The 27903-nt window shown below is 44.4% G+C and overlaps 1 protein-coding gene across 3 annotated transcripts in view; it reads left to right on the plus strand.

The window, feature by feature from the left end:
• The first annotated feature begins 675 nt into the window (after nucleotides 1-675).
• Nucleotides 676-27903, plus strand: part of TBC1D9 (TBC1 domain family member 9) — a 152718-nt gene continuing 125490 nt past the window's right edge. For 2 of the 3 annotated variants that reach the window (XM_030191701.1, XM_030191702.1), the window contains exon 1: nucleotides 10338-10476. In XM_030191701.1, coding sequence (XP_030047561.1) covers nucleotides 10353-10476 — 124 coding nt within the window. In that variant the 5' untranslated portion in view covers nucleotides 10338-10352. Of the gene's footprint in view, nucleotides 760-10337; nucleotides 10477-27903 lie in introns of those variants that run through there. The other variant, XM_030191703.1, reaches the window with a different exon arrangement.

Genomic DNA, 27903 nt, shown 5'->3' on the forward strand with positions numbered 1-27903 from the left:
GTAGCAAATATGAGTTATCTTGTTGGGCAGATTGAATGGACCGTGCAGGTCTTTTTCTGCCGTCATCTACTATGTTATTATGCTTAGGGTTTATATAATAGCTTACTTCAACCTGTGCCGCTGAAAGAAACTGCTTGCAGTGCAAATTAAACGTAAACACCTGAAGCAGGAGAGCTAAAGAATTAAAGAAACGTGTGAGTGATGACGTTTTGTGCTCATCACAGGTCGGAATGTCACAGGAAGCGCCCCCCAGCCTCTGCCTATCCAATAGAACAGCGCTCAATTAACTCTTCTGACTCCGGAACAAATCCCAGCAGCAGTATTAGGGATTTCTTAAAGGAAAGCACTGTCCCAGCCCATCAATTCATCCAACAGAATCCCTTGCATGGCAAGTGTTTTGAAAACTACTTATAGAGTGTGGTTCAGAAAAAAAAGTCTTATGTGGGAATAGCTTTCTTGTGGTAATCTTTTACTTTCTTTAAGAGAGAAAAAAACAACTGCACTTTTCTATGCCTACAGGGAACGAGAGGCAGCCGTTCTCAACGATCATGGATGGAACAACCATTGTCCCGTAATTAAGTAGAAAAAAAACGGGGGGTGGGGCGAGAAATAGAGTGGTGTGAAATCCCGAGATGATTGGCGTTTGGGAAGTGAAGGACGAGATGAGCGGCGAATCAGAAATGGGGAGGGATTAGATGCAACCTTACTTGGCAGTACTACACAGCTTTAGCCTTTGGAAAACGTGGTGGTGGTTGGCAGGTACTGGCGCTGAGCTGTTAGGCTGCTTCTAGGATGTAGTGTTTAGTCTTTGGGAATAGACTGTGCTTATGTAGTAGTAAGACCTGGCCATTGATCAAACTTATTGAGCCACAATTGAATAGCTGTAGCATTGTTCTTTTTTGTTTATTTTTCTTGCAGGAAAAGCTTAAGGTGTGCTGCTGTTAAGAGAGATTTATTTTATTTTTGTTACATTTGTGGTTCTTTGTAAATCTTAATGTTTATAGTAAACTCAATATTACAGCTTATTGAAACTGCTTAATGTTATTAGGTAACTAATAAGAGCTGTGGCCTAAGGAACAGATCAGACTTAAGGGAAGGGACTTTGGATTTAGTGCACATCTTTTTTTTTTTTTTTTAACGTGTCTAAGCGCAAGGTGAGGCCTTTTTGTTGTTTGTTTTTAAATAAGAAAACGTCTGTGTTTGGCTGACCATGGAGGGCTTACAATCTACATCTTGTACCTGAGGTACGGAGCAGCTGCAGCGGAGGTTTGAATGCAGCTTCTCCGGTTCTCATGGGTTTTCATTTAGTGTTTTTATCTGGTTCCTTAAATAGTTTAATAGTTGCATCCTTTGTTCCTTTTAGCACCATCATAATTCTTCTATATCTCTCCATGGTGAGACTGCACCTTGAGAATTGAATGCAGTTCTGTGCTGTATTTCAAATAAATATATAGTGGAACTGGAAAAGGTAGAAAGAAGGGTGACCAATGATTAAGGGGATGGAAGGGCTCTTTCTTGCATGTGGAAAAACTAAAGAGGTTAGGCCTCTTCAGCTTGGAGAGGAGACAGCTGAGAGAGATGACAGTTCTATAAAATCCCGAACAGAGTGGTATAGGTAAAACTGGTTACTCTTTTTCAAAACGTATTAAGACCAGGGGGATAATTAACAAACATTTTCTCTTATTTTCAATGTGCTATGTAGCAACTGTGGAGGAGTGGCCTAGTGGTTAGGTGCAGTGGGGTTCGGACATGTGGAACTGGGTTTAATTCCTGCTATTCTGCTTTAACAATTGGGGTAGTGGGTTGAGATCCTAGGGAACTGGGTTTGATTCCCACTGCAGCTCCTTGTGACCCTGGGTAAGGCACTTAATCTTCCTTTGCCTCCGGTACAAATAATACTTAAATTGTGAACCCATTTGGGACAAAGTACCTGTACAGATATGTGTGTGAATTGCTGGATGCATATGTGTAGGCTTAAGCGGTATATTAAAAGCATTCAACAAATATTGTTAACTTCAGTAACTCAGTTGATGTAGCTGGGCTTAAAAAGGGTGTTTGGATAAGTTCTTGGAGGAAGTCCATAACTGCCATTGCTTATCCTTGGGATTAAGCAGCATGGAATCTTGCCACAGTAGGGAATAGGATACTGGGTTAGATGGACCCCTTGGTCTGACCCAGCTGTTGTTTAGTTCTAAAATGAAATAATGTAACCTGGGTCCACTCTTGGGGTCAGGCACCCCTTGACCTGGTCCACAAAATCTCAATCTTTCTTACTTGAGCTTGGACACAGGCCAGGGCTGAACTTCCTCTGGTAGGCCGTAGGGTGTTAAAACTAGGCTTTATTTACTCAATTTATTTACAGAAACACTTTACTATTGCATATAAGAATACTCTACACACTAAGGATTTGTATTTTATGCAGTATACTGATATACTATGGGCAGTAAAAGAGGAGGAGCAGAATATCATTCTCCTTATCCTGTAACAATCAGCATGAGGGGTGTGGTGGGGGGGGGGGGGGGGGGGTTGAGAGAGACATCATATGGAGGAGGGGGAGTGATGGATTAAGATTAATCTGAAGGCCTCGCGATGTAAAAGAGCATAAAACACATTTTATCATGCATTTTGGAGCTGTGAAACCATACAGGGCTTCTGGTCCAGAGTAGCCACTTATGTCAAATCTGCTGTCTTGTGAAGTAGCAGGAACCCCCTCACAGATGTTGTTGGATATATATGGGTCGTTCAGAGGAAACATTGCTCTTTCGTAAGGGGTGTCTGCTAGCAAAGAAATGTATACTTCAAAACTGGACTTCAGAAGCAGTGCCAGAATGTTGGCACTAGCGGAATATGGTGCACCAGCTGCTGATATGGGAGGCAAGAGAAGCCAGAGGATCCCCAAAACGAAAAACTCAAGTTTTTGAAGATCTGGGGAAAATATATAGATACCTTATTAGCTAAGGGTAAGAGTTTTGTACTTAATGTGCTGTAGACACTATATTGAAGCTGAAGACGGGTCAATTCCTTCTTTAGGATGATTGAGTTTTTCATGGGGAGGGAGAGGGAGGGAGAGACTAGGAGGGTCAGCGGAGGGGAGTTGTTGGGGGCGGGGGGAGGGAATTAGGAAGGGGGGGTTGGAGAAAGGGAATAAAATAAGAGAAAGCAGTAGACCCGAACTGCTTGATTACAATGGAATTTCATGACTGGTTGTACGTATTGAATATTTGTTGTTGATAAAAGTGTACACTGTTTTCAGTAAAAACCGTTGAAACATAAGATTAATCTGAAGGCCTTTATGGGGTATGACCTTTGGAGAAGGGGTTAAAGAGAGTTGGGGTGATGGGTCATGCAAAGGGAAGAGGTGGTGGAGATGAAAACGGTAACGGAGTTCAAACATGCGTGGGATATACATAGAGGAATCCTGTGCAGAAGGAATGGATCCTCAGAAGCTTAGCTGAAATTGGGTGGCGGAGCAGTTGGGGGGAAGAGGGGGTGGTGGTTGGGAGGCGTGATGGGAGGCGGGACTGGTGGTTGGGAGGCGGGAAATACTGCTGGGCAGACTTATATGGTCTGTGCCCTGAAAAGGACAGGTACAAATTCAAGGTAAGGTATTCACATATGAGTTTATCATGGGCAGACTGGATGGACCATGCAGGTCTTTATCTGCCATCATCTACTATGTTACTATGTATGTAAGGGAAGAGAGATTATGCTTAGGAAAGTGTTCAAGATGAGCTTTGTGGGGGGAGGCTAGAATTGCTGATGAGGGAGATATAAGGGAGGAAGATGGGTGTCATCCCTGGGGCAGGAATAGCGAGGCCTTTTTGATGAAATTCTGCACAAATTACTAATGGACAGCGTAGGATTTTTCTTATGCTGTTCCCCCAGGAGAAAGTAGTACATGGTTGGAACTGAACTTTTTCAAACAAATCGGTGGCTCTTGTGGAGTAGATGATAGTAATTGGCAGTACCCTAATGTTTTTCCTACTGATGGAGCCTCATGGTTTTGAGAACATGTATTAGTCATAAGGTAATGCTAAATATGGTGCATAGGAAAATCTTTTGATTGCTCCCTTCCATTTCTTGGATGTAGACCAGATTCTAGTTTTCTACTGAAAATTGAAAAGCCTATCTTTTTTTTTTTTTTTTTTTACAGAATGGGATTCTGTTGCAACTCAAGCTAGCATCAAATATGATCTGTTTAGTTCAAGTCTGGTATAAGCAGCCTGAGCATTACTGATGTCACACTGCTGATTTTAATGATGCAAGAAATGTTTGTTGAATTAGTTTCTTATGAAAACCGTTGCTGTGTCCGATGCTGGTCTCACTGGTACGGTTCTAGCTTACTTAACCTAATTCCTGTAATAGTGTGGTCCAGAGGAAATCGGAGAAACTCTATAGACAGCTTATTTTTATATCGTGAATCCTGTCTCTTAATCCACTTGAGCAGAATCTTGACTCTTCCCAAACCTGGGAGACTGAGAATCTTCTGGAGCACAGCCCCCCAGCTGCAACATTCTATTCCCGGTCCCCTCGTTACTCTGGCTTTATCCTTGCTGTGTTGCACTCTTGTGATCTGTGCCATCCTTGATTGCTCTGCCTTTTTATCTTTCTCTAATAGCTGTAAATCTGCCTTTTAGTACAATATTGCTCATGTCTGGCTTCTTTAGGCTGCTCTTGATTTACTGTCCTAATGGCTTCATCACTGCAACTCCATTTTTATAGACTCTTCTACATCCTAAATCTCCTGTCCTGTACTAGTGCTGTTGTGGCTTATTGTTTTCACATAATATTTTCTCAATCCTGACAACTTTGCTGTTTGAAACTAGTTTAGAATTGCCTCTCTCTGCTAAAATTCGGGCAGGATCCAGTCTGTACAATCTCAATGACCTTATGTTGTCCTCCTCATTGTTTCTCTAACGCTTATCTTACTGGCCTAGTATATGATCTGGCTGTAGGTTTGGTTGTCAACGTTTTCTGTTGCTACACACACATTTCCCCTCCCCCTTTGCAAATCCTTTCTAGACTCAAATTTTTTATTTATTTATTTTTGTGCTTTCCAGGAAGCTTAAGCTGTGTGGCTACATTATATTTTTTGACCATTTTTTTTCCTGACATGTGTGTATCTGAAATATAGAATTAACCATACTGAAAGCTAGCAAGGTGCCCCAAAAGGTATAATTTTCTGGGCAATCAACCCGTGAATCAATTGTGAGATTAATTAGAATATATTGTCTTCACTAGCTGCTGATTCATCAGTGCAGTTTTGAGAAACCCTTTTTGAGGCAAGCATAAGGTTAGAATATTGTTTAGTAGGAGAAGAGCCAAAACATAGTTTCCTTTCAATGGGACAGGATCTATGGTGCCCTGAACTGCTGTCTGATGTGTAGCGCATAGATCCGGATCTGCTTCTGTGGTCAGGGGATGCTGACCGGGATCCGTACCGCTCATTGGAGCCAACTCTGTGGGTGCTGTGGGTGCTTGAGCACCCCCAATATTGAGAAAATTCCTTGTATGTGTCCAGGGAGGGGTCATTTCCATTGGGCTTAGCACCCCCAATAATTTTTGAAAAGTTGGCTCCTATGGTACCACTCCCTGCGGTATCGTAAGCGTCAATGCCTCTCTGAAGACCTTGATCCGTGGTGTCTAGTGCTGGATGCAGAAGCAGGTGGTGTATTGACGGGCTGAGGAGGAGGAGTGGGGGAGGCCATGCGGCCTTCTGCATGTTGTATGTTGCTCAAAAGTGTGGACTCGTCCCTGAGTCTTGATTCAGCTGTGCAATGCTGCTCTAGAGGCTGGATGGGTATATTCTGCATTGCGTGGTCATCTCCCGGCTCATTGGGTAACAAAGCTTCGTGTTGGTGAGCTGGATTTGCTGCAATCGAGATCATTGGCGCTTGAGGAAGCAGTAGATCTGCTGTCGATATAGCGCTCTGGTGGTCTCCGCTGTCTTGTGGATGAGCGATGAGACAATGTTGTACAGTGCGAGGCCCTCTGCGGAACAGGTTGGCATGCAAACGAGGGGACCTTGCTGTTGCGCCTAGGCATGCTGAATATCAAGAATGGTAGGAGATGAGCAGGTGGATCAGGAATTGATTATACAGTTCAGTTGGCAGCCTGCTTAATGCTCTTGTGCTGCTCCTGCAATTTGCTGCCCCACTGCCAAAGAGGCTCCCTTGCCTCTCCGGCAACTCTTTATTCAAATTTGCTGCCGTCGGGTTGGCCCCACTCCCTTCCGGCCTCCCCGCCAATCACAGGTGGGATCTCCTCTGATGTCACTTCTCTGGTGGGTAAGCCAGAAACGGGAGGACGGCCCGGGCCGGGAAGCTGCAGCCGCCATGTTACGTGCGGCTGCTCACTTGTCAGCTCTCCGGCCTTCTTTAAGAGCTGCATTATTTACCAGCTCTTCTGTGTTTAAAAGCCAACTTGGTGGTTTTTGGGAGAATCTTTTTTTTTTTTTTTTTTCCTCTTCAAAACTCTTTCCTCTGCTATGCTGTAGAGTTGAGCCTTAGCCTCCTGTATGTCCCCTATTTGTCTCTTTTCATGGTTTTGTTTTTTTAATGTGATTAGTTTTGTTTACCTGACCTTCATTATGCTTTTGTTTTGAGTGTTTTCTGTGGGTTATAAACCACTGAGAACAGTATCACTTTTCTACAAGGGTTTCTTAAATAAGTGATGACTAACAGCTACATGAGAGGTAGATGGGTGGTTTTTGGTGGGATGTGTACATAGCTGCTGGAAACATAAATTAAGTGATGAGCCTAAATTTTGCAAGTGCATTTAGTACCAGTGGGTATTCTTGGCATGTAAGTGTCTTTAGAGCAGGTATTCTGGGATTCATCCCACTATAAATGCTCCAGATCTGCAGGCCAAGGACTTGTCTTGCTAACCAGGTTCCTAGTCTGAGATGCTAAAATACACAACATAACTTAGAATACTACTTTGCATCAGAAAGGAGCTACATCACTTTTCGTGAACATCCTGGGAAAGGGACCTTTCTAGAGCAACAGGTAGGGTTAGTTGATTTCAGGAGCCATCTAGATGAGGGAATCATGTGGCTGTCCATCTTCCCTCCCTCCTGCCCAAGAATAAAATTCTAGATGATGCAGGTGATCAAACTAAGTATTGTAGAAATATACAATATATTATGGGTATGATTTAGAGCAGGTTTAGAGCAGATTTAACAGGGTAAAAAAAAAAAAATCATAGTCAAACGGGAAAGCCCTGGGAGGAGTTGCTGCCACAAGGATAGTAATGCTCATTCCAGAGAGCCAGATTCAGGAGTAGGGCTGGTCTCCGCTGTTAACTTCTGTCAAGCAATGAGCGTCTGAGGCTTGTATTTCAGTTTTTTTTTCCTACTGTCCTGTGATTTAAAGGGTGTGTTTCTCTTTATGCTACTTAAGCACAGCTGATGATGGGCATACAGTACTCTATTCTGATTGCAAGAAGCAATCTTTAAAGAGGGGTCAAGGGGAATGTGGTTCCTTGATGTGTGGCTTTTCCTTAAGGAGGCCTACGGCCTTATTTTTGAAAGTGATGGGCGCCCAGATTTTGACCCAAATCAGGAGATGGGTGCCCAAATCTGTATAATCGAAAGCCGATTTTTAGGCGCCTGCAACTGCACTCTGTCGCGGGAACGAACAAAGTTGACGGAGGCGTGGTGAAGGCGGGACTGGGGCATGTTTATCAGCCGAGTAGAGATGGGCGTCTTCGGCCGATAATCGAAAAACAAAATGGGCCGTTTTTAGCTAGAATTTAGGTCACTTTATTTGGACCCTTTTTTTCATGAACAAGTCCCAAAAAAGTACCCTAAATGACCAGATGACCACTGGAGGGAATCGGGGATGACCACCCCTGACTCCCCCAGTGGTCACTAACCCCCTCCCACCAAAAAACCCCCCCAACTTTAACAACTTTTTTTTCCAGCCTGTATGCCAGCCTCAACTGCCATACCCAGCTCCATCACAGCAGTATGCAGGTCCCTTGAGCAGTTGTTAGTGGGTGCAGTGGACTTCAGGCAGGTGGACCCAAGCCCATCCCCCCCTACCAGTTACACTTGTGGTGGTTAATGTTGAGCCCTCCAAAACCCACTGTACCCACATCTTGGTGCCCCCCTTCAGCCATAAGTGCTATGGTAATGGTGTAGAGTTATGGGCAGTGGGCTTTGGGGGGCATTTGAGGGGCTCAGCACCCAAGGGAAGGGAGCTATGGACTTGGGAGGTATTTAACTTTTTTTTAAACTTGTTACAAGTGCCCCCTAGGGTGCCCGGTTGGTGTCCTGGCATGTGAGGGGGGCTAGTGCACTATGAATCCTGGCCCCTCTCACGACCCAATGCCTTGGATTTGTTCGTTTTGAGCTGGCCGCCTTCGGTTTCAATTATCGCTGAAAAACGAAACCGCCCAGCTCAAATCCGCACATATCCGATGCATTTGCCCGGCACAAACCGTATTATCGAAAAAAAAGATGGGTGCCTTTTTTTTTTTTTTTAAATATGGTCTGTCCCGCCCCTTCACATACCCGTTCTCGGACATAGACGCCCATGGAGATGGGCATTCAATTATGCCCCTCCTAGCATATATCACGATGTGTGTAGGAGGTATGATGCCAGCCACTATAGATAGCTGTTGTGTGGAAAGTGGCAGGGTGCTTACAGGTTGTAGGAAGGCGCAGACACCTATGACAATGTTCATAACTAAGTTTTAGCAGGGCTACTTTGCACTCAGAGGCTGGAAGAGAGCTGACAAACCTTCTGATGTAAGGCTGCTAACTGACGTGTGCCAGTGACATCTTGTCCATATTCCCTCTACCTCTACCTATTCCCCTTTCCCACAAGCTCCTTTCTTGGTGCCAGCTGGGGGCTTGGTCCATGCAGAGAGCACAGCAATCAGATTTTTCCCCCTCACAGATCTGTAGTAGTTTGAGGTGGTTACCCCTCTGGCAAGTGTGTGGGTATATGTGCCACTTTTACCACTTCAGATTGTGCCTGCTAGACACGTCCCCTTCTAAATTGGCCCCAAACTTCAGGGTACAGATCATCCCCAGGTTTAGTCCATTGCATCAGGGACTTGCCTTTCCTTTCATAGGGAAATGCAGTAGGGTAAGTCAACATGATGTAAAACAGGACCATTCTGAAAAATATGGTGCCAGTGGTAATCCCTAATTGAGTGTTAGGGTGTGGGTTTTTTTATATAGGGATCTCATTTAGCAGCTGACCTGTTCTGTTTTCCCTTCTGGAGATGTAGTTGGTTTGGTGTAACAGGAGTTAGTGCTGTTAAGGTACATGGCAGGCTTGCCATACAGGGCTTAATGTGAAGCAGCCTGGAACACAATTTCACCACTTTTCAGAATGCTCCACAGTTGCCCTGTTGCCATATAGGTTTGGAATATTTTGCATTTATTTTCAAAATGTCTGATAGTGTGTTTGTATAGTCTGGATTTGGCCTTGGAAGGTAATTGTGGGACATCGAACTGGGTAGGTGTGTGGGACACAGAGGTTGTGCAAAAATAGTGGTTTGCCTAATATTACACTTGACCTGGGGAGAGTGCACCCTTCAGTTACTGGACAGGGAGCTGGCTGGCTTGGTTGTTAGGTTTTAGAACCTTGGGCTTCTAGGTCTCCTGGGACAGGAATAAATACCTCAGCCCGCTCATGAGACGCAAAAGCCATGCACTTTTAATTTTGGATGTAATCGCTGTAGCACAGCACTTAAAACTTTTTATTTTTTTTTAATTGAAGCTGCGGAGGCGGAAGGCCCAATGAGTGAGGAATATCTGTGCTGCTGTTGTCACGGCTCTTTGTCCCGTCTCCTCCCCTCTCCCTCCTCCTGATTGTGCAGCTGTGTGTTGATGCTGCTGTATCATCAGTAGATCGGTGAGCGGCAAGAGCAGGGACCGGCTCGAGCTGCGAGGTCATTCGAAGGATGACATCACTGGGCTGTGAGCTGTAGGTGCTGGGACCGGCTCGAGCTCCGAGGTCATTGGAAGGATTAAATGACTGTGAGCTGCTGTAGGTGTTGGGGGACCGGCTCGCGCTCGACCGTGGACATTCGGAGGATTACGTCATCGCCGCTGCTGTTGTGCTGCCTAAGGCGCTGAGCTGCAGGTGTAGGGACCGGCTCGCGCTCCCGGGGTCATTCTGAGGATTACATCATCATGGCTGCTGAGCTGCAGGTGCACGGACTGGCTCGCGCTCGGGCGGCGTTCGAGGATTAGTTTATTGTTGTTGCTTCTGCTCCCTTGCCTGGTCGTGGCGGTGACTCAAGGTGCTTAGGGTCTCTGCTAAATAAGCTGCCTGTCCTATGACTCTTAAAAGCGCGAGAGAGGCTGCTGTGATTAATTTTGGGGCTGCCAGACCATGTGGGTTAGTCCAGAGGAGGTGCTGCTAGCGAACGCCCTGTGGATCACCGAGAGGGCCAACCCTTACTTCATTCTGCAGAGGAGGAAGGGCCACGGAGACGGAGGTGGCGGCGGGCTGGCGGGTAAGCGGCCAGGGTTAGGGGGAGAGCGTTATGCCACAATCTGGCGTTATAGTAGGTCTTTTAACCTTTGCAGCCAAGAGGAAGGTCAGCTGCATCTTATTGAAGAGATGCGCTAGGGCTGTTTTTCTGTGTCTTGGACGCTGGATTGGTTTCTGACAGGAGATGAAAGGGAGTCTGCCCGTGTCAGGTCGTTTTGCAGTGCTACAAGTTGACCTGGACCCAGGAAGTTTATTTAATCCCCCCACCTTACCCTGTTCTGTAGGTATTCTTGTACAATGTCCCAACCATCTGACCTCCTTAGATGGTTTTGGGGGGGGGGGGGGGTTAATTTAATTGACTTACACAGGTGTTGCACACAATAGGTGCTGGGCAGAGGCCAAAGAGGTTCTCGAGTGCTGATGGTCAGAAGCCCGGCGCTATTCTAAACAGTGCTCTAAAAATAGCGCCGGTACAGCACAGGGCTATAACGCCCCTGTGATCAAAGCTAATAGTATGCAAATTTATGTGCGCTATTAGCTCTGATCATAGGGGTACTTCTGCGGGAGGATTGTGCCCAAGGCACAATCCTCCCACAGAAGTTGAGTCCGGGCTGTCAAAACCTGGAGCTGTCAAACAGAAGAGGTTTGACAGTTCCGGAACTTTCTCCCGGAGCTATCATACATAAGCCTGCTGCCCCCCTCTCCCAAAACAAGACCTTTCTCGCTAGCAAACCCTAACGTCAGCTCCGAGCTGGCGTAAGGTTTGCAGCGGTAGCAGTGCCCTTGTTTGGCGACCTGCTTGATCATGAGGGATGAATGCTTGGGACCCTTGTTTGCATGCAATTAGCATTCAGAGCCGGCAAGCGCGTTATTACATGCACTCACCAATTCTGGTCATCGGGCAGGAGCAAACACAGGCGCTAGTATGGCAGTATTGGCCTCTATCGCCCGTGTTTGCTTCTGATCATCATCAGCCCATTGGTTTGCAGTTCTGTTGTGGGTGTGATGCTCCAGGACTGCCTCTTCATATATGGTATTATTCAAGGTGAAATGCATCTGGAGCATCAAATCAGCAACTAAAACTTTATTCATATTTTTTGTCCACTCTCAAGTCTCGGCAGGGCCAGCCTCAAGGTACTCTGGCACCCCAAGTCAACTTTTGCATTTGGAGCACCTCTCTCCCCTGTATTGATGTGTACCTCCTCACATCAGGGCTCCCTTCTAGCCAGTCGGCCATAATCCTGACTCGACCCATGGGTCAATCCCCAGCTCTTGCCCTGGTGGCTGCTGCCTTCAAAATGGTACCATTATGGGGTTTAAGCTGCCATATAAAAGAGAAAAAATCCCTTCTATGGCAGCTTGAGCCTCCAGTGGTAGTATTGAAAGACTGGTGCTAGGGATCAGTGCCATCATTTTGAAGAAGGCTCTAGATGGTTTTCCCAGTAGGTGTGTTAATCTAAAGTTAAATTACTAACCACGCCGACACACAATTTCCATGTTAACAGAATACCTGTTCTCAGTCATGCTTAGAATATAGACCCTCAGAATAAGTGACTATAAATTAAAAATAGAAATATACACAAATTAAACTGAACCTATAAGAAGCCACACTCTGTATGCAGCACACCAGAGAAATAGGAGCTGCAACTCTCCCTGAACTGTGCAAAATTTGCAGATTTACATTCCAAAAATCAACGTTCAAATAACCAAATGGAACATTTTTTTCTACGTTTTGTCATTTTCACTTGTCTAATCATGTTGGTCTCTGGAGGCGGGGGCATTTCCCATGTCTTGGGTGGAGCTACATCTCTCGGATCTGTCAACCTCTCATGTTGCGGGGACATTGAATGTCCAAGTGGACTTCCTCAGTCGTCACAGTCTAGACCCAGGAGAATGGGAGCTCAGTGCAACACCTTTTCAGATGATTCTCAGTCGATGGGGATTGCTAGTCATGGATCTGATGGCTACAGTGCACAACTTCCTCAATTCTTCAGCCATTGGAAGGATCTCGGAGCACAGGGAATAGATGGTCTTCAGATGTGGCCATCAGGCCTTCTTTGTGTTTCTTCTGTGGCCCTCTTAGGGTGGCTCATTCAAAGAATCGAGAAACACACAGGTCTGGTAATTCTGGTAGTGCCCAATTGGCCTCACAGACCTTGGTATGCCAATCTAGTATGCCTCAGTCTACTCTACTCTCAAGCTCCCGGACTCTCGGGACCTTCTAGTTCAAGTACCAGTAGCTCATCCAGATCTGGCTCAATTTTTGTCTTACGGCTTGGCTCTTGAAAGGGCATAGTTAACTAAGAGGTTATTCCTCTGTCAGTTAAGATGCTTTGTTCGTGGCATCAGTCAACTTCTCTGAATTACATTCGCACTTGGCGTATTTTTGAGGCTTGGTGTGCTGCTTGATCTTTTTCTGCATTTTGTGCATCCGTGGTCCAAACCTTAGATTTTTTTTACAGGAAGGTTTTGGTAAGAGCTTGGCAATTGCTTGACTTAAGGTGCAGATTGCAGCATTGTCATCTTTTCGAGGCAGAATCAAAGGCAAGTCTTTGGCTAGTCATCCAGATGCTAGTTTCCTTCGAGGTGCGGGGTTACTTCGTCCTTCATCTAGAGCGATTTTATTTTTTTTCCCCCTTCTCGGGACCTGAATATAGTGTTCTCATCCCTTACTAGGTTGAATTTTGAACCTTTGGTAGCCTGCTCCCTGAAAGATTTGGCGCTTAGTGATGTTTTTGGTAGCCATTGCCTCGGCTAAGTGAGTGTCAGTTACAGGCATTTTCCTGTAGGTCTCCTTTTTTGGAGTTTTCTAAGGAATGAGTAATTTTGTGCCCTATTCCATCTTTTCTTCCTAAGGTTTTTGTCTAGGTTTTACTGGTCCTAGGTTCGTCTTCAGGGTCAGAAGAACAGCGGACTTTGCGGAAACATGTCAAGAGAGTTCGTAAGCAGCATTGGCAAACTACAGAGGATTTCAGACAATCGGACCGTCTTTTTCTGATTATTGCAGGCACCCGCAAGAGTTTTAACGGTGTCTAAGCCTACCGTTTCAAGATGGCTAATAAAAGATTGCTTCTATTTACCTTCTATCCGGAAAACGTATTCCAGAAGGAGTAAAGGCTGTCTATTAGAGGGCAAGCAGCATCATGGATGTATGTAAGGGAGCAATGTGATCTTCCTTGCATTCTTTTTTCTAAGCAATACAGATTAGATGTGCAATGTCGTCAATATGCAGTTTTTGGAGCATGGGCCTTTATGGCGGAATTACTAGGGTCCCTCCCTTTAGCTGTACTGCTTTACATCCCATCAATATCTTTCTGGTCTGGAGGGATGCTGAGGAAGGAGAAATTAGATCTTGCCAGCTAATTTGCTTTCCTTTTAGTGCCTCCAGATCAGACTAGAACCCTCCCTGTGCTGTGATTTCTTGGTCATTAATTTGTCTGATGCCTTAACAACAATGTAAGTTAGTATTGTGTATTAGTTTCGTGGATATTGAGCTGCTTTGAGCATTTGTAGCCATTAAAAAAACAACAATCTGCCTTACCCTCATAAGGGTCGTATGTATATTCTACAATATGTTACCACTGGCATCCCTGAAGAAGATTTTTTGAAACGGAAATTTCTGTTGGATGTTTTGGAACTTACAGTGAATGAGCACGGTCTGGCCATAGAATCCAGATAAGTTGACTCTGTTTATAGTGGAGTCTGTTCTTACATGGCCCCCTCCTGACAACCTAGTCTCAGAGAGAGCTGTAATTATGTGGGAATTATTTCTCTGATATATTTCTACTTGCCTCACCTGTCCAAATGGTATATTTCTTATGGTAACAGGGTTTCTATCTCCTTAAATCCACCCCAAGATACCATGATAGCTTCTGTCCTTTCTGTCTTTTCTTTTTTTTTTTTTTTTTTTTAATTTTTATTTAGAAATTTATATACTTTTACAAGTATTAAACTTGTTACAAGTAATACAGATATGAGTGAAACATAGTTCAAGATAAGTCACATTCATAATTACAGAAAAAATATTAAATCATATCTTCCTTAGACCACAATAAGTAGGGAGGAATCTAAATTAAAGACATTTGCAAAAAGAAAGGCATAGCCCTAACTACCACCATTAATACATTAAACTGGATTCATGACTTGACAAGCTTTTTCCCATTTATAAGTTCTCTCAATTGAGTGGGAACAAAAAAAAAACATATTTTATACCTAAATACTTTACAACACACTTGCAAGGGTAAGCAAGTAAAAATGTTGCCCCCAAAGACCTGGTTTCCTCTCTCATTTCCAGAAACTGCTTTCTCCTCTCCTGAGTGGTCTTAGTCACATCCGGAAATATCCACAATTTTTGACCACAAAATTTTTGCTGAAAATTTTTAAAGTATAATTTTAATGCGGCATCAGTCTTCCTCAAATACAAAGGATATTAAGAGGGTAGCTCTAACTGCTACCTCAGACAGTGAGTCCTCTAATATCAATGAAATATCCTTCAATTCCTCAACTTTCTCCAAGTTTTCACATTTGCTTATTTCCGATCTGACGAAGAAGGGCAACCTTCGAAAGCTAATCAAGAAATGTATTAAGTTATGTCCAATAAAAAAGGTATCATCTTATTTTCTTTTCCATGTTTTATTTTGTTTGATTTCTATTGATAACCTTAAGAGTGGACTAACACGGCTACCACACTCCTCTACTCCAAGTTTTCAGAAATTCCTTCTCAATCCTTCTTTGTGGGTAAAAAGTAAATCTTATTAATCGGCGGAATACTTTGTGCAGGAAATTTTAAATTCTCCACAAGAAACTTTTTAAACAAATCTTATGGTGGAATTCCTATTGGTTTGGGGAAATTGAGAATTCGCATATTCAATCATCTATTATAATTTTCAATTTGTTCAATCCTTTGACGCATATTCACATTCTTTCATAATTGCTGAAACTTTTTCTTTAACATTCACAGTTTCTTCCTGAGAGCGTTTTTCCTGGTTTAAGTCCTATTTCAACTTTTCCATAGATTTGGACAGCTGATCAACAGTATTTGCAAGTTTTTGTGTCTCTTGGGTTGAACTGATTATTAAATCTTGCATTTTCTGCATTGATTGCCAAAGCATATCAAGTGTTACCACTCCTGGCGGGTTTCCCCGCTTTAGATTACCTTCCACTGCCATCTCCAATTTTGGGGGGGGGGGGGGGACCCTCTCCGCTGGCCACACCGTCTCCAACTTCCGGGTTGTGTAGATCAGCTACCCCCTCACGAATTGTGGCAGGGCAGAGTGGAGTTCCAGCATTCGGGGGAGACAATGAGATCTCAGCCTCCAATGACGTCTGAGCCCCTGCACCAGCGTCAATCGGGTTTCCTCCTCCCCTTTCCAACGGTGGACGCCGAATTGCGAATTCATCGCGAGTTCGCTGCACCGGAGAGGACGTGCAAGCCTGGGAAGGTAAGGTTCTCACCGTCCCCTTTCGTTTAGTATGGGACATTTTTAAAAGAAGAATAACAGGTTTTAGCAGAGGAATCTCTCCGAGCAGTTCGCAGCGTTCAGAGTGTCGGTGCCATCTTGACTCCTCCCCCCTCCTTTCTGTCTTTTCTATGTTCCTTCCAAAGGGATAGTCTTTATTCCAATATAGATAATAACAAAGCAATCAGGCAATAGAGCAATTAGACAAGGTAATTAGGTAAAGTAACAAATAGCAAAGAAATCAGGCAATAGCAATTTGTTACAAGAGGGAGAGAGAGACCACTGTGATATCACTCAGTTGATCATCTCACCCCTCTGACTAGATACAACACAACAGTGCCTTATATACAGTGGATTGGGCATCAGTCCCCTCCCAACTTGCAATTTCAGCTAATTTCTCTCTTGTTTACATAAAATGTAAAAACACTATCTAAATGTTATAGCACACATTTGTTTATAGAACACAGCATTTCCAAGGTTTCTTTTACTGAAGATTGTAGTTGCCGTTTCGTTATAGGAATTTCCTTAGCACCCATGTTTATCATAGTGTTATCTAAAACCCTCAACACTTTTTCGCCTTCAAACTTTGTGAAGTAGAATCAGTGGCACCATTTCTGTCAGGGAGGGGGAAGAGTACTGTTAAGAGTCAGCATGACCTAGAATTCACAGTTTTCAGCTGAAAGTATAGAAATTGCTGCTGTAAGGGCTCTGGCTACACAGAAGGCTGAAGCAGAGATTTTTAACCAGTAAGATGCAGCTGTCAGGATTCTTAAGTTTGAGCCTTTAGACATTCAGGCCCAGATGCATGAAAGACATTGGTAATTCCCGTTCCCTACCGATTCCGTAGGGAACGGGAATGCATCAACGATAGGGAATGCAAATGAGCTACTCGTTGTAGCTCACTTGCATTCTCTAGTCCTTCAGTACCTGAGTCGGAGAATCGGGACGTCCCTTTAGATTAGGCTCCTCTTCCTGGTCTCTTCAGCCAATCAAAGTGGGCTTAGCTGGCTGTTGTCAGCGAAACGCGCTCTGATTGGCTGAAGAGACCAGGAAGAAGAGCCTAATCTAAAGGGACGTCCCGATTCTCCGGCAACCAGGAAAATAGAAGAATTTCGCTGTGTAGGGGTAAGTGGCGCGGCGAAGACTCTCAAGAAGGGGGAAAAAAACACGAGCGCCGGCAGAACAAAAAATTGCAAAAAAAAAAAAAAAAGTCTCTCAGAAGCGCAGGGAGAGTACGTCCTTAAAGGACGCCCCTCACCTGCGCTCTCTGCTTTTTTTTTTTCTTTTTTACCTTTTTTGGGGGCCCTTTTCCTTTCCGATTCCCTCACAGGAGCCCTAACAAGAGGTCAGACATCTCGTTAGGGTTCCTATGGTAAGGGAATCGGAAAAACGGTAGTGCATCTGATTATAATGGGCTGCAACGGTACTGCAGCTCATTATAATAGCTTTTCAAACATTTGCATTCCGTTTTCGTTGCAAGCTACCATGGCAGGGAAAATGCCCTTAGTGCATGCCCGGGGTGAACTACTTGCGTTTTAAACTGGCTGGAACCAGTTTAAAACGCAAGTTGTGGGCTCGTTAGGTTTTGTGCATCTGAGTCTCAGTTCATGGGTCATAATCTGACTTGTCAGTGTCAGAAAGGAGCAAATCAATTCAACTCGTGTTTTGTTCCTTCAGGTTACAGTGGATTAGAGTTAATGAAGTAACCAAAAACTTTGATTCACTCGTTATCAGAAGTTTTGTTGTGTTTTGTGCCTCCTTAAGGTTTTCTTGGTCGAGACCAGAACAGTAATAGAATTTTCTTATAGGGAATTTTTGTAGCGTGTTGTTTTCATATTGACACTTATTCACTTGATTGAAAAATTGTGGGTTGAAAGTTAGGGTGAGTGTGCTATGATGTATAGAGCATTTCATGTGAGCCGCTTTTGCGGCGGGGTGACTCACTGAAGTAGTGCTCGGCTGTAGGTTCAGCCTATACTGAACTCTCTATTTCACCCATTATAAAATTTATAAATTAATAATCTACTAAATAAAAACATTGAGATTCTACTACCATTCGGTTTGAAGTTTGTCACCAAGTCCTTACTTTTTGGGGGTTCAATTTTTTTTATTTTTATTTTTTTTTGGTATAGCAGACCCTTTACACTTCCCCTCCTTTGCAACAATATCCCCCCCTTTCCCAAGAACACTCACTGATTCTCTCCAAAGACCCTGTACAGAGTTTAGCTTCCCCCCCCCCCACACACACACACACACAGCCCCTGCAGCTCAGCCCCTCCCTGTGACTACTAGAGCCTTCCCATTGGCTGGATTCTACCACAGCCTCTGCATTGGAATTGGGGGGGGGGGGCATTGGAGAGCTGACATGGGATAAATTCTGAAAAATATCCACACACACTTTGAGACAGATAATGTACAAATATTTAGAATCCTAAAAATTATCCAGACAATTGGCAATCCAAGCCTCCTGAATCCTGAGCACATCTGACAGGGCCCCCCCTAAACGTTTGGACCTAGTTTGCCTATGCCTTAATTCGGCACTGGCCATAGCGCACAGCAGTCATGTTCATCTGATATCTCCAAAATGTATTTTAATTTCTTACATACTGGCTATGAACCTGGAAGCTTTCACATTTAGGTACAGTAGATGTTTTTTTTTTTTTTTAATTTTATTTATAACTTTTATAGTCGAGCAAAGCTTGTTTTGAGAAGCAATACATTTCACATATAGTTTAGTCAGGAATACAATATTATTAAAGCAACGGTTTTGAAATTTCTCGCTCAAGTCCACATATTTGGAGCAAGATATTAAGAAATGGAATATATATTAGGCAAAAATTTCAAGATTAAAGCTAACAGGTAACATTACTCAGTGTTAAATTTCTCAGTTAAAAGGGAGAATAACATTTTAAGCACCCCCTATTTTGCCTTGATGCTAGAAACACTGTTAACTGAGCTGGGTCAAAGAAAACATATTTATTTGATTGGTATCTGACTATGTATTTACATGGATATCTCAAGTAAAATGTAGCACCCAGCTGTATAACCCCTGGTTTCATTAGAAGAAATTGTTTTCGACGCTTTTGCGTTTCTCTAGAGATATCAGGGAATAGTTGTATCTTTTGACCAAGAAACAATTTGTACAGTAGATGTTGTTTTAACGCCCTATATTTTTTTTCTGTCACCTATTAAAGCCAGTTAAGCTTGCATTTGGCCTCTGTGATTTTGGGTCCTTAGATATACTTCAATTTCAACATAAATGAGGCGGGCGGCACCTTTTATGGACTAACCTGTGAGCTTTTCATGGCCAGAATCTATCAGATGTGGGCTCTAGTCCTTGACAGCTCATGCCTCCATAAATTGCCAGAGGTAGGTGATACTTTATAAATTAACCATTTTTGCTACACCAGGCCAGTGGCATAGCTATGGGTGGGCATGAGCACAGTGGAGAAGTGGCCTGTGAAGCAAGGGAACTGGGTTCAATTCCCACTGCAGCTCCTTGTCACTTAACCGTCCATGCCCCATATACAAAATAAGTACCTGTATATAATCCGCTTTGACTGTAAGCCCAGAAAGGTGGTACCGTATTTTTCGGACTATAAGACGCACTTTTTTCCCCCAAAATTTGGGAGGAAAATGGGGGGTGCGTCTTATAGTCCGAAGGTAGCGAGTTCCCGCCCTCCCCCCGGCCCTGTCACCACTTCTCCCCTACTCACATCACGCGATGTTCCCTGGTGGTCTAGTGACGTCGGGGCAGGAAAGACCCCCCTCTTTCCTGCCCCGACGTCACTAGACCACCAGGGAACATCGCGTGATGTGAGTAGGGGAGAAGTGGTGACAGGGCCGGGGGGAGGGCGATCCCGAACTCGGACAAGACGCACCGGAGCATCTAGGTTTTAGAGGGAAAAAGGAAAAAAAATTTTTTTCCTATTTCCCTCCTCTAAAACCTAGGTGCGTCTTATAGTCCGAAAAATACGGTATATTAAATCTCATCCCCTTTCCCATTCTTGGCTGAGGCCCACGCTGTCTGGCCTCCAAAACAGTTCAACAGCAGCTGCCTCACTCCACTCTTCCTACCCCCCCCCACTGCCCGCAGCTTGGCAACACTCCCCATTCCTGTTCTACCTCAGCATGTTCCCTAGCAGCAGCTATGCACATCCGCTTAGGGTTACCATATGGCTCCAGAAAAAGGAGCAAAACGGCATAGTGAGACCAACAGGAAACCTTCAGGAACAACAGGATGACTTGAGTTATGGAAGAAAAAAACTTTTATTGATAGTGCCAGACACGGCACCGTGTTTGGGCCAGATTCCTGCTTCAGGGTGCTTCAGGGGCCTTTATGTTGGAAATGTATCAACTGTGAATGAATGAACTTGGTTGTATAAACCACAGGTGTCTTGAAAAAGACACTCGGCATTTGGCAAGGATGAAACACTGGTATTCCGCGATCACTGCTGAACAGGATACACTATATGAGAATGGAAGTAAAATCTGGACTGGCTCAATCCTCTTTTCTGGAGCCATATGGTAACCTGCATCCGCTGCCTGCGCAGGACCCACAGGCTTCCCTTTGCCATGTCCTGCATCCACTGAAGTCACTTCCTGTTTCCTCTGGTAGGATGTGATAGAAGGAAGCCTGCAGGATTGGCACAGGCAGTACAAGTACATTGCTGCTGATGTAAAACATACTGAGGTATGGGGAATTTCAGAGTTGTTGGGGGGTGGGGGGATGCTGATGCTGGGGGCAGAGGAGACAGATGCAGGAGGAGGAGGGGAGTGGATTTTGGAAGGTCCACCCAAAATGACAGGTCTGGCTACATCCCTGCACCAGGCTAACATGACTTTGACTACCCCTTTTTTGAGTCTTTTTGTAGTTCAGGTGAAGCAACACTTGAGATTCTAGACTAGATGAGATGAACCTTGGAATCACCTTTTACGGTTAGGAGCCAATATTACAGGATGACGATTCTAAAGCTGAAAACACTACTGCTACTTACTACTACTTATCACTTCTGTAGCACTACAAGGCATATGCAGCGCTACACCATAAAACACAGTAATGGAAATGGCATCTTTTCAGTATCTGCCCAAGTCTTATGATTGTATATAGCACTTTTTATATTTGCAGAAGTGTTTTTTTTTCTTTTGGTAAAGTGCTATTCCTACCAGGGAGCCCCTCCTAAATTTCCCAGACCCTTTACCCCCTAGGTCATCTTCACCTACCAGCAGTTGGTGACAGCATGTGCCTTCTCCTGGCTCCTCCAAATGTGTGATGCTAGAGGGTTTTGCTCAAGTTGAGTTTGAGGAGCAATGTGTTCTACAAATATACTACAACATCTGTAAAAATCATAAAAATAACCAGGTAGATGCTGGCACTCGCTGGGCAATGAACAGTGTGGTGAGGGTGCTTCTTAAGACAGGAAAAGTGACATTAGCAATGAGGTGTGGATTACTGCTGTGTGGGGGGGGAGGGGTTGTGAGTTTTGGGGGTTTTTTTTTTTAACGTGGCAGTAATTTGCATGCTTATGGCTTAAGCATGCCATGACTATCCATTGGTAATTTCACAGTAGAGCTGTGGCTCTATTGTGAAGCTGGCTTCTATCCGTCAGGCACTTCCTTCCTCTGTGCCACCATTTTTTCACTACTTCCCCCTTCATTTCACAGTTTCCCTGTGCTATGGTAAATGACCTTAGGTCTTTCAGTCTCGTAGCACTGGTCCTGATTTAGCCTTAAGGGTTCTGCGTTTCCACCTGTAGTTTCTAGTTGGTCTGAATCGAAAGGTGGACCCAAAAGGTTCCTTGGAGTGGTAGTCTTTGTTTTTGTTTTGTTTTAAGGTTAACTACTTACTAGCTGAATCTTTAGCCTTATGTTCCTTCCTTCCCTCCGGCTGCCTTGCAGTGCTGAAACTGCTGCCTGTAGCTTCCATTCTCAAGTACACCTGCCTGCCTTCCCTCCCCCTCCCCACCCTCGGTCCAGCTCCACAGTTGCTCAGGTAACTTTCCTAACTGAGCAGTGAAGGGGTTCCTCCATCCTGTGCTCTTTAGTGTCCCTCACCCCAGACAGAGCTGGCCCATTCACTAGGCATCTATCTAAAGTGGCAGACTTTGAGGGGATTGGTAGAAGGTCAGCAGAGCAGCAAACTGCTGTCAGTATGTGTCAAGCCTTAAGAGCACCCATGTGCATATGTGGGAGGGTAGGAGTGAAGTCCTTGATGATTGGTGTTGAACAGTGTGAAACCTAGCAAACCATGCACGTGTGTTATTGAAAGCCCACCACCCTTATGCATCTGTAGCTCTGGAATACGGAGGTAGGCTGGTGGTGGGGTAGATGTTTAATAGTTGAGGTGTAGGAGACAATAGCCTGAAGGCTTGCTTCGGCCAGGGATGAGCAACTGTAGTCCTCAAGGGCCACAACCTAGTTGTCTTCAAGGGATTTCCACAATGAATATGCATGAGATTGACTTGCATGTACCGCTTCCCTTGTATGCAAGTAGATCTCAATCATATTGCAATCCTTGCTCACCCCTGACCTAGGGCATTTACTACCCTTGGGCAGTTTCTACCATGGCATCAACGGAAGGTGCGAGCACCATGTCTCTCCCTATGCTTTTTTTTTTTTTCTTCTCAGCTTCCATTTGGGACACATTTAGGCAAAGGCAATTTAGGCAACTTTCTGGTGCTAGTTTTTGATACGGTGCCAGAGTGTGTCTGCCGCCATCCCTTGATATAGAGCTTGGCACAGCTATGCTGAACATCTTAAAGCAGCAGCTCCTCTTTAGTAAGACTTGGGCAGCTGCCTTTGAGGCAACTAGTCCATTGCATATAAATAGTGCTGTACTAAGTCTGTGTCTGGTTGAAGGTTTAGAATAGTCAAGCTGAACAGATCCCTAGGTCCTAGGGAACCTCTGCCCCAATAATGTGCCTTTTTTATGTTATACTGAATTAGTTTCTGGTAAACTTGTATATTTGGGAATAGCCACTGTTAATATTTATTTTATTTATTTTTAGCATTTGTATCCCACATTTTCCCACCTATTTGCAGGCTCAATGTGGCTTACATTGTTCCGTAATGGTGGTGATCAATTCTGGAAAAGAGAAATACATAGTAAAATGGAGGTAACAGAGTGGATTAGGCAGTCAGATAAAGTTCATTTTCATAATCCTATATAATAAAACTCACCCTCAACGTTCTGAGGACACCGACGTCACTGTCAGTTCCTCCGGGCACTTCCTTCCGGTTCGTGGTGGTGAAGCCACCGAAATCACTGTGTTGGGGCCCCGCCCTCGCGTCAAACGTGATGACGTCGAGGGCGGAGCAATGGCGTCAGTGGCTTCACAACCAACGACTCAGCACATTGAAGGTGGCATTGGCGTGCGTTGACGAGGTCCGCAACAATGGCAGTCAGTGCCTTCACAACGCCGAAGAGGTGAGCAAGGAGGGGGGGGGGGTTCGGGAGGAAAACCTTGCTAGCGCCAGTTTCATTTGCGCCTGAAACGGACATGTTTTACTAGTAAGTAATAAAAGGTATTGGATTCAACTTCAATCATGATAGATTAACTTAAACAATCAGGAATATTAAACTTCAACCTTGATTATTGCTGGCCAAACTTAAACAATAGAGAATGACACGGGGATAAAATTTGTCCCTGTGGGTTCTGTCTCTGGCCCCATCCCGTGGGCTCTGTTCTCATCTGCAGAAACCTCTGGCACTTATTTTATATTTACATCTTTTTATTATAAAGTATAAAAAGGAACAATATGCTGTGCAACTGTTGTGTGTAAATTGCAAATAGGAAACAATAACAATGAGCAGCTTAATAAACCCTCCCACCACCACCACTCTCTCTACCCTTCCAACCCCAACAATATCTGACTTCTACTACCCCAAGGAAGCCTAATCCACTCTGTTAAAATGTCCAGGGGTACAAAATACAACCTGTTCTGTATGCCCTAGAGGGGAGAAATATTCGCTATGAAGCACTGTTATGATTTTTTTAAAATCTGTGGATGAATAAGTCATCAACAATCTCAGGATTCAGTCTATCTTGCCTGTCTTCCCACTGTCCCTTCAATAGGAGATGTCTTCTTAGAAGATGTGCTGGTAGCAGAATGTACAGGATCCCCCGTGCAAATTTTGTTAGCTGTGGCCAGCATGTTTGCTTGTTTTTCCAAAAAAAATAAAAACGGTTGCCTGCTTCAAATTTAAATAACAGGCCACAGTCCAGTTGATAGCCTTCAAAGCAGAAAGTGACACAGGGACAAAGTTTGTCTCCTTATTCCCATGGGATTTGTCCCCATGGACTCTGTCCATGTGCTGAAATTTGTGCTTTCTGTGCAACTGTTCTGCTTCTCTGTAAGAGAGAGAACTGAATGGGTCATTGCAGCCACAGAACTTAACCTGCATGTGGGCTAAAATGCACTGTAAATGGGATTCTCTTCTTAATCTGTGTTTAAAGCATTTTCTTTCACCATGGAACATTTTAAAAAGTGGAAACACTTGTCTTAGCATTTTTATTTCATTTCCTCTTGGTAGTCTTCAAAACAAATAGCAGTTTCCATAACGAGAGAAATTTTTACATAGAACACATCCTGTTTTGATGTGAATGGTGGTACTAAAAGGTGATAGAAGTACTTGTTTACTAAGATGAGGCTATGGCTTGTGGTTAACTAGCTAGTACTGTGTGTGTGTGGTCACCCAGAATTAGCGACCAGAATCTTCCTTGCTGGAGGCTTTAATCCTCCTGTATGAGAGGGCCTCAGCATGGTAAACAACCCTGTCAGTTGCTCAGTCGCCTTCTATAGATGAATGCATTTTGCAGATGGTTATGTTGAGCTTTGCCGTGCAGTGGTGTGCTGGTAAATTTTTAACACAGTCTCCCCGGTCCACCTCTGAGCACCCCCCCAAATTGTAGCTTGCTATACCCGGTGAGAGAGGGGGGGCAATGCGTAGTGCTTTAGAAATGTTTAGTAGTAGTAGTACTCTCTCTAGGAAAAAAATTTTTTTTTAATGTTCACAGGTTCCAATCTAATTCATGTTTAATGTGGGATAAAATGCCATATCTAAATTAAATAGAAACTGGATGAATGTTGAGCACCTGATTCCCATAACATGATGTCTGTTTTAGAAGCCCTTTACCAGGAAAAAAAAAATCTGTGCACCACTAACAGGGTTAGGTGTCCCTATAACCAGCCCCTCCAAATGACACACTGATTACGATTTATAACAAAGTACTACTCTACCTATGAAAAGTTTTTCCCTTTATTATACTTCCTCTGTGTACATCCCTATGCACAAGACTGCGGCATTTAATTTTTTTTTTTTTTTTTTTTTTTTACAGTATCCTCCCCACCTCACCTACCTATTGCAGACCTCCTCCCCCCCCCCCCCCCCCCCGAACCGAAGGGTCCCACTCCCAGTGCATACCTGAAGGCAGTATCCCTGGTGGTCAGTGGATTCTTCGGGGCAGGAAAGATCCCCAGTCTTTCCTGCCCGCTGCCGGCACTGACCCTCCTCCTGTCGCATCTTCTTTAAAATGGCTGCCAAGACTTACAAGGGCAGCCTCACAAGACATCTTTCTTCTCTTCCCTCTCTTCATCCATGCTCATCTCACTTCCTCTCTCTCTCCTCCCCTCCATCCATGTTCATCTCTCTTCCTTTCTTCCATGCATGTGCAGTGACTTGCTCCAGCCTCCACCTGCCCCCCCTTTTCAGCCCCCAGAGTTCCACTTCCAACCGTTTTTTAAAGAGGGGTTAACCTCCTGCATCCTCCGTCTCGCTGTTCTTTTCCCCGCTGGGATCTTAATTTGGTACTTTCAGTTCTTACCAAGCCTCCCTTTGAGCCTTTATCTTCCTATACTTTGAAGGGCTTAACCCTGAAGGCATTGTTTTTAGTGGTTATTGCCTCAGCTAGGAGAGTTTGAGTTGCAGGCTCTTTCGTGTAGGTCTCCGTTTTTGGAATTCAGTTCAGATCGAGTGGTTTTAAGACCAGTTCCTTCTTTTCTGCCCAAGGTATTGACTTGTTTTCATTCATCACATCTGGTGGTGCTGCCTGTTCTAGGTTCTTTCTCCAGGTCAGAGGAGCAGTGTCTCTTGAAGCGTTTGGAAGTCAAAAGAGTTCTGAAGCATTGTCAAGTCTGTGGAGGAGGTTTGTTGGTCCGATCGTTTGTTTGTTCTTATCGGAGGTTCACGCAAAGGGCTTATGGCTTCTAAGCCCACTATTTCTTGCTGGCTTAAGGAAATTATTGCATTAGCTTACCTTCTTTCTGGGAAAGCTGTTCCAGAAGAAGTTAAGGCTCACTCTACTTCTTGGGCAGAGTGTTGTCTGGTGCCTCTGGAGGACATTTGTATGGCGGCGACTTGGTCTTCTTTGCATTCCTTTTCTAAGCACTATCAGTTGGACCTCCTGAATCATCAGCAAGTTGTTTTTGGGGCACACGTTTTGACAGCGGGGCTGTTAGGGTCCCTCCCATAATCTTACTGCTTTACTTCCCATCAGTCACATTCTGGGCCGGTCCGGAGAGACGCTAAGGAAGGAGAAATTAGACCTTACCTGCTAATTTGCTTTTCTTTAGTCCCTCCAGACCGGCCCAGATCCCTCCCTTTAGGTATTCTGTGTCTTCAAGAGTTAAGTGATATTGTTTTCTTGGGAGCTGTGTTGCTGGTTTCTGGTTTCATTGTTTAAAAAAAAACACCAAAATTCTATGGTTCTGTATGTAACCTTTTGTGCATGATATGCAGGGGCATGTCATGGGTCACATTATTGTTGGTGGCATACACCCTGTGTTGGCAATGTGCCAGTGGCTGCTCAGGTTTTTGTATGCACAGACCATTTACTTATGGTTTTACTTCTGCTTTGGTACTTTGTTACTGGATCTTTCTCTTGTTGCCAAGGGCTCTTATTGGCTCTCTAGAGTCAGTTTTTTTTTTTCTGTCTCCACCTGCTGGAAGGTGTGCACAACCCATCAGTCACATTCTGGTCCGGAGGGAGTAAAGGAAAGCAAATTAGCAGGTAAGCTCTAATTTCTCTGATGTACCTTGAGGACTGGGTTAAACCACTGAGGATTTTTCATTGTTTCAGTTCTCCATTCCCTCCCCCCCCATCCAAATCATTAGATAAATTCAGTGCCCATAGGAATAAGGTGATGGAATTTTCTTTCTCTGATGCATACGCAGGAAGTTGCAATTGGAGGCCTCCGATGCCCAAGGCTACTTTCCCCCTCCCCACAGCCCCCCTTATTTTAGTAAAGAGTGGACAGCAGGAAAAGCCAAAGGGTAGAAGAGATGCTGGTGTGCAGAGGACTCTGGGGAGGGGGTAGCCCAAAGACAGTAACTGTTTAAAAAAAATTGCAAAGTGATGCACTTAGGGAGTAGAAATCCATGAGAGACGTATGTGTTAGGCAGGGAGAGTCTGATATGTACGGACGGGGAGAGGGATCTTGGGGTGATAGTATCTGAGGATCTGAAGGCGACGAAACAGTGTGACAAGGTGGTGGCCGTACCTAGAAGGTTGCTAGGCTGTATGGAGAAAGGTGTGACCAGCAGAAGAAAGGAGGTGTTGATACCCCTGTATAAGTCATTGGTGAGGCCCCACCTGGAGTATTGTGTTCAGTTTTGGAGGCCGTATCTTGCTAAGGATGTAAAAAGAATTGAAGCAGTGCAAAGAAAAGCTATGAGGATGGTATGGGATTCGCGTTACAAGACGTATGAGGAGAGACTTGCTGACCTGAACAAGTATACCCTGGAGGAAAGGAGAAACAGGGGTGATATGATACAGACGTTCAAATATTTGAAAGGTATTAATCCGCAAATGAACCTTTTCCGTAGATGGGAAGGCGGTAGAACGAGAGGACATGCAATGAGATTGAAGGGGGGCAGACTCAAGAAAAATGTCAGGAAGTATTTTTTTCACAGAGAGAGTAGTGGATACTTGGAATGCCCTCCCGCAGGAGGTGGTGGAGATGAAAACGGTAATGGAATTCAAAAATGCGTG

This window comes from Microcaecilia unicolor, chromosome 2 (assembly GCF_901765095.1).
Source record: "Microcaecilia unicolor chromosome 2, aMicUni1.1, whole genome shotgun sequence".
Taxonomy (NCBI): Eukaryota; Metazoa; Chordata; class Amphibia; order Gymnophiona; family Siphonopidae; genus Microcaecilia; species Microcaecilia unicolor.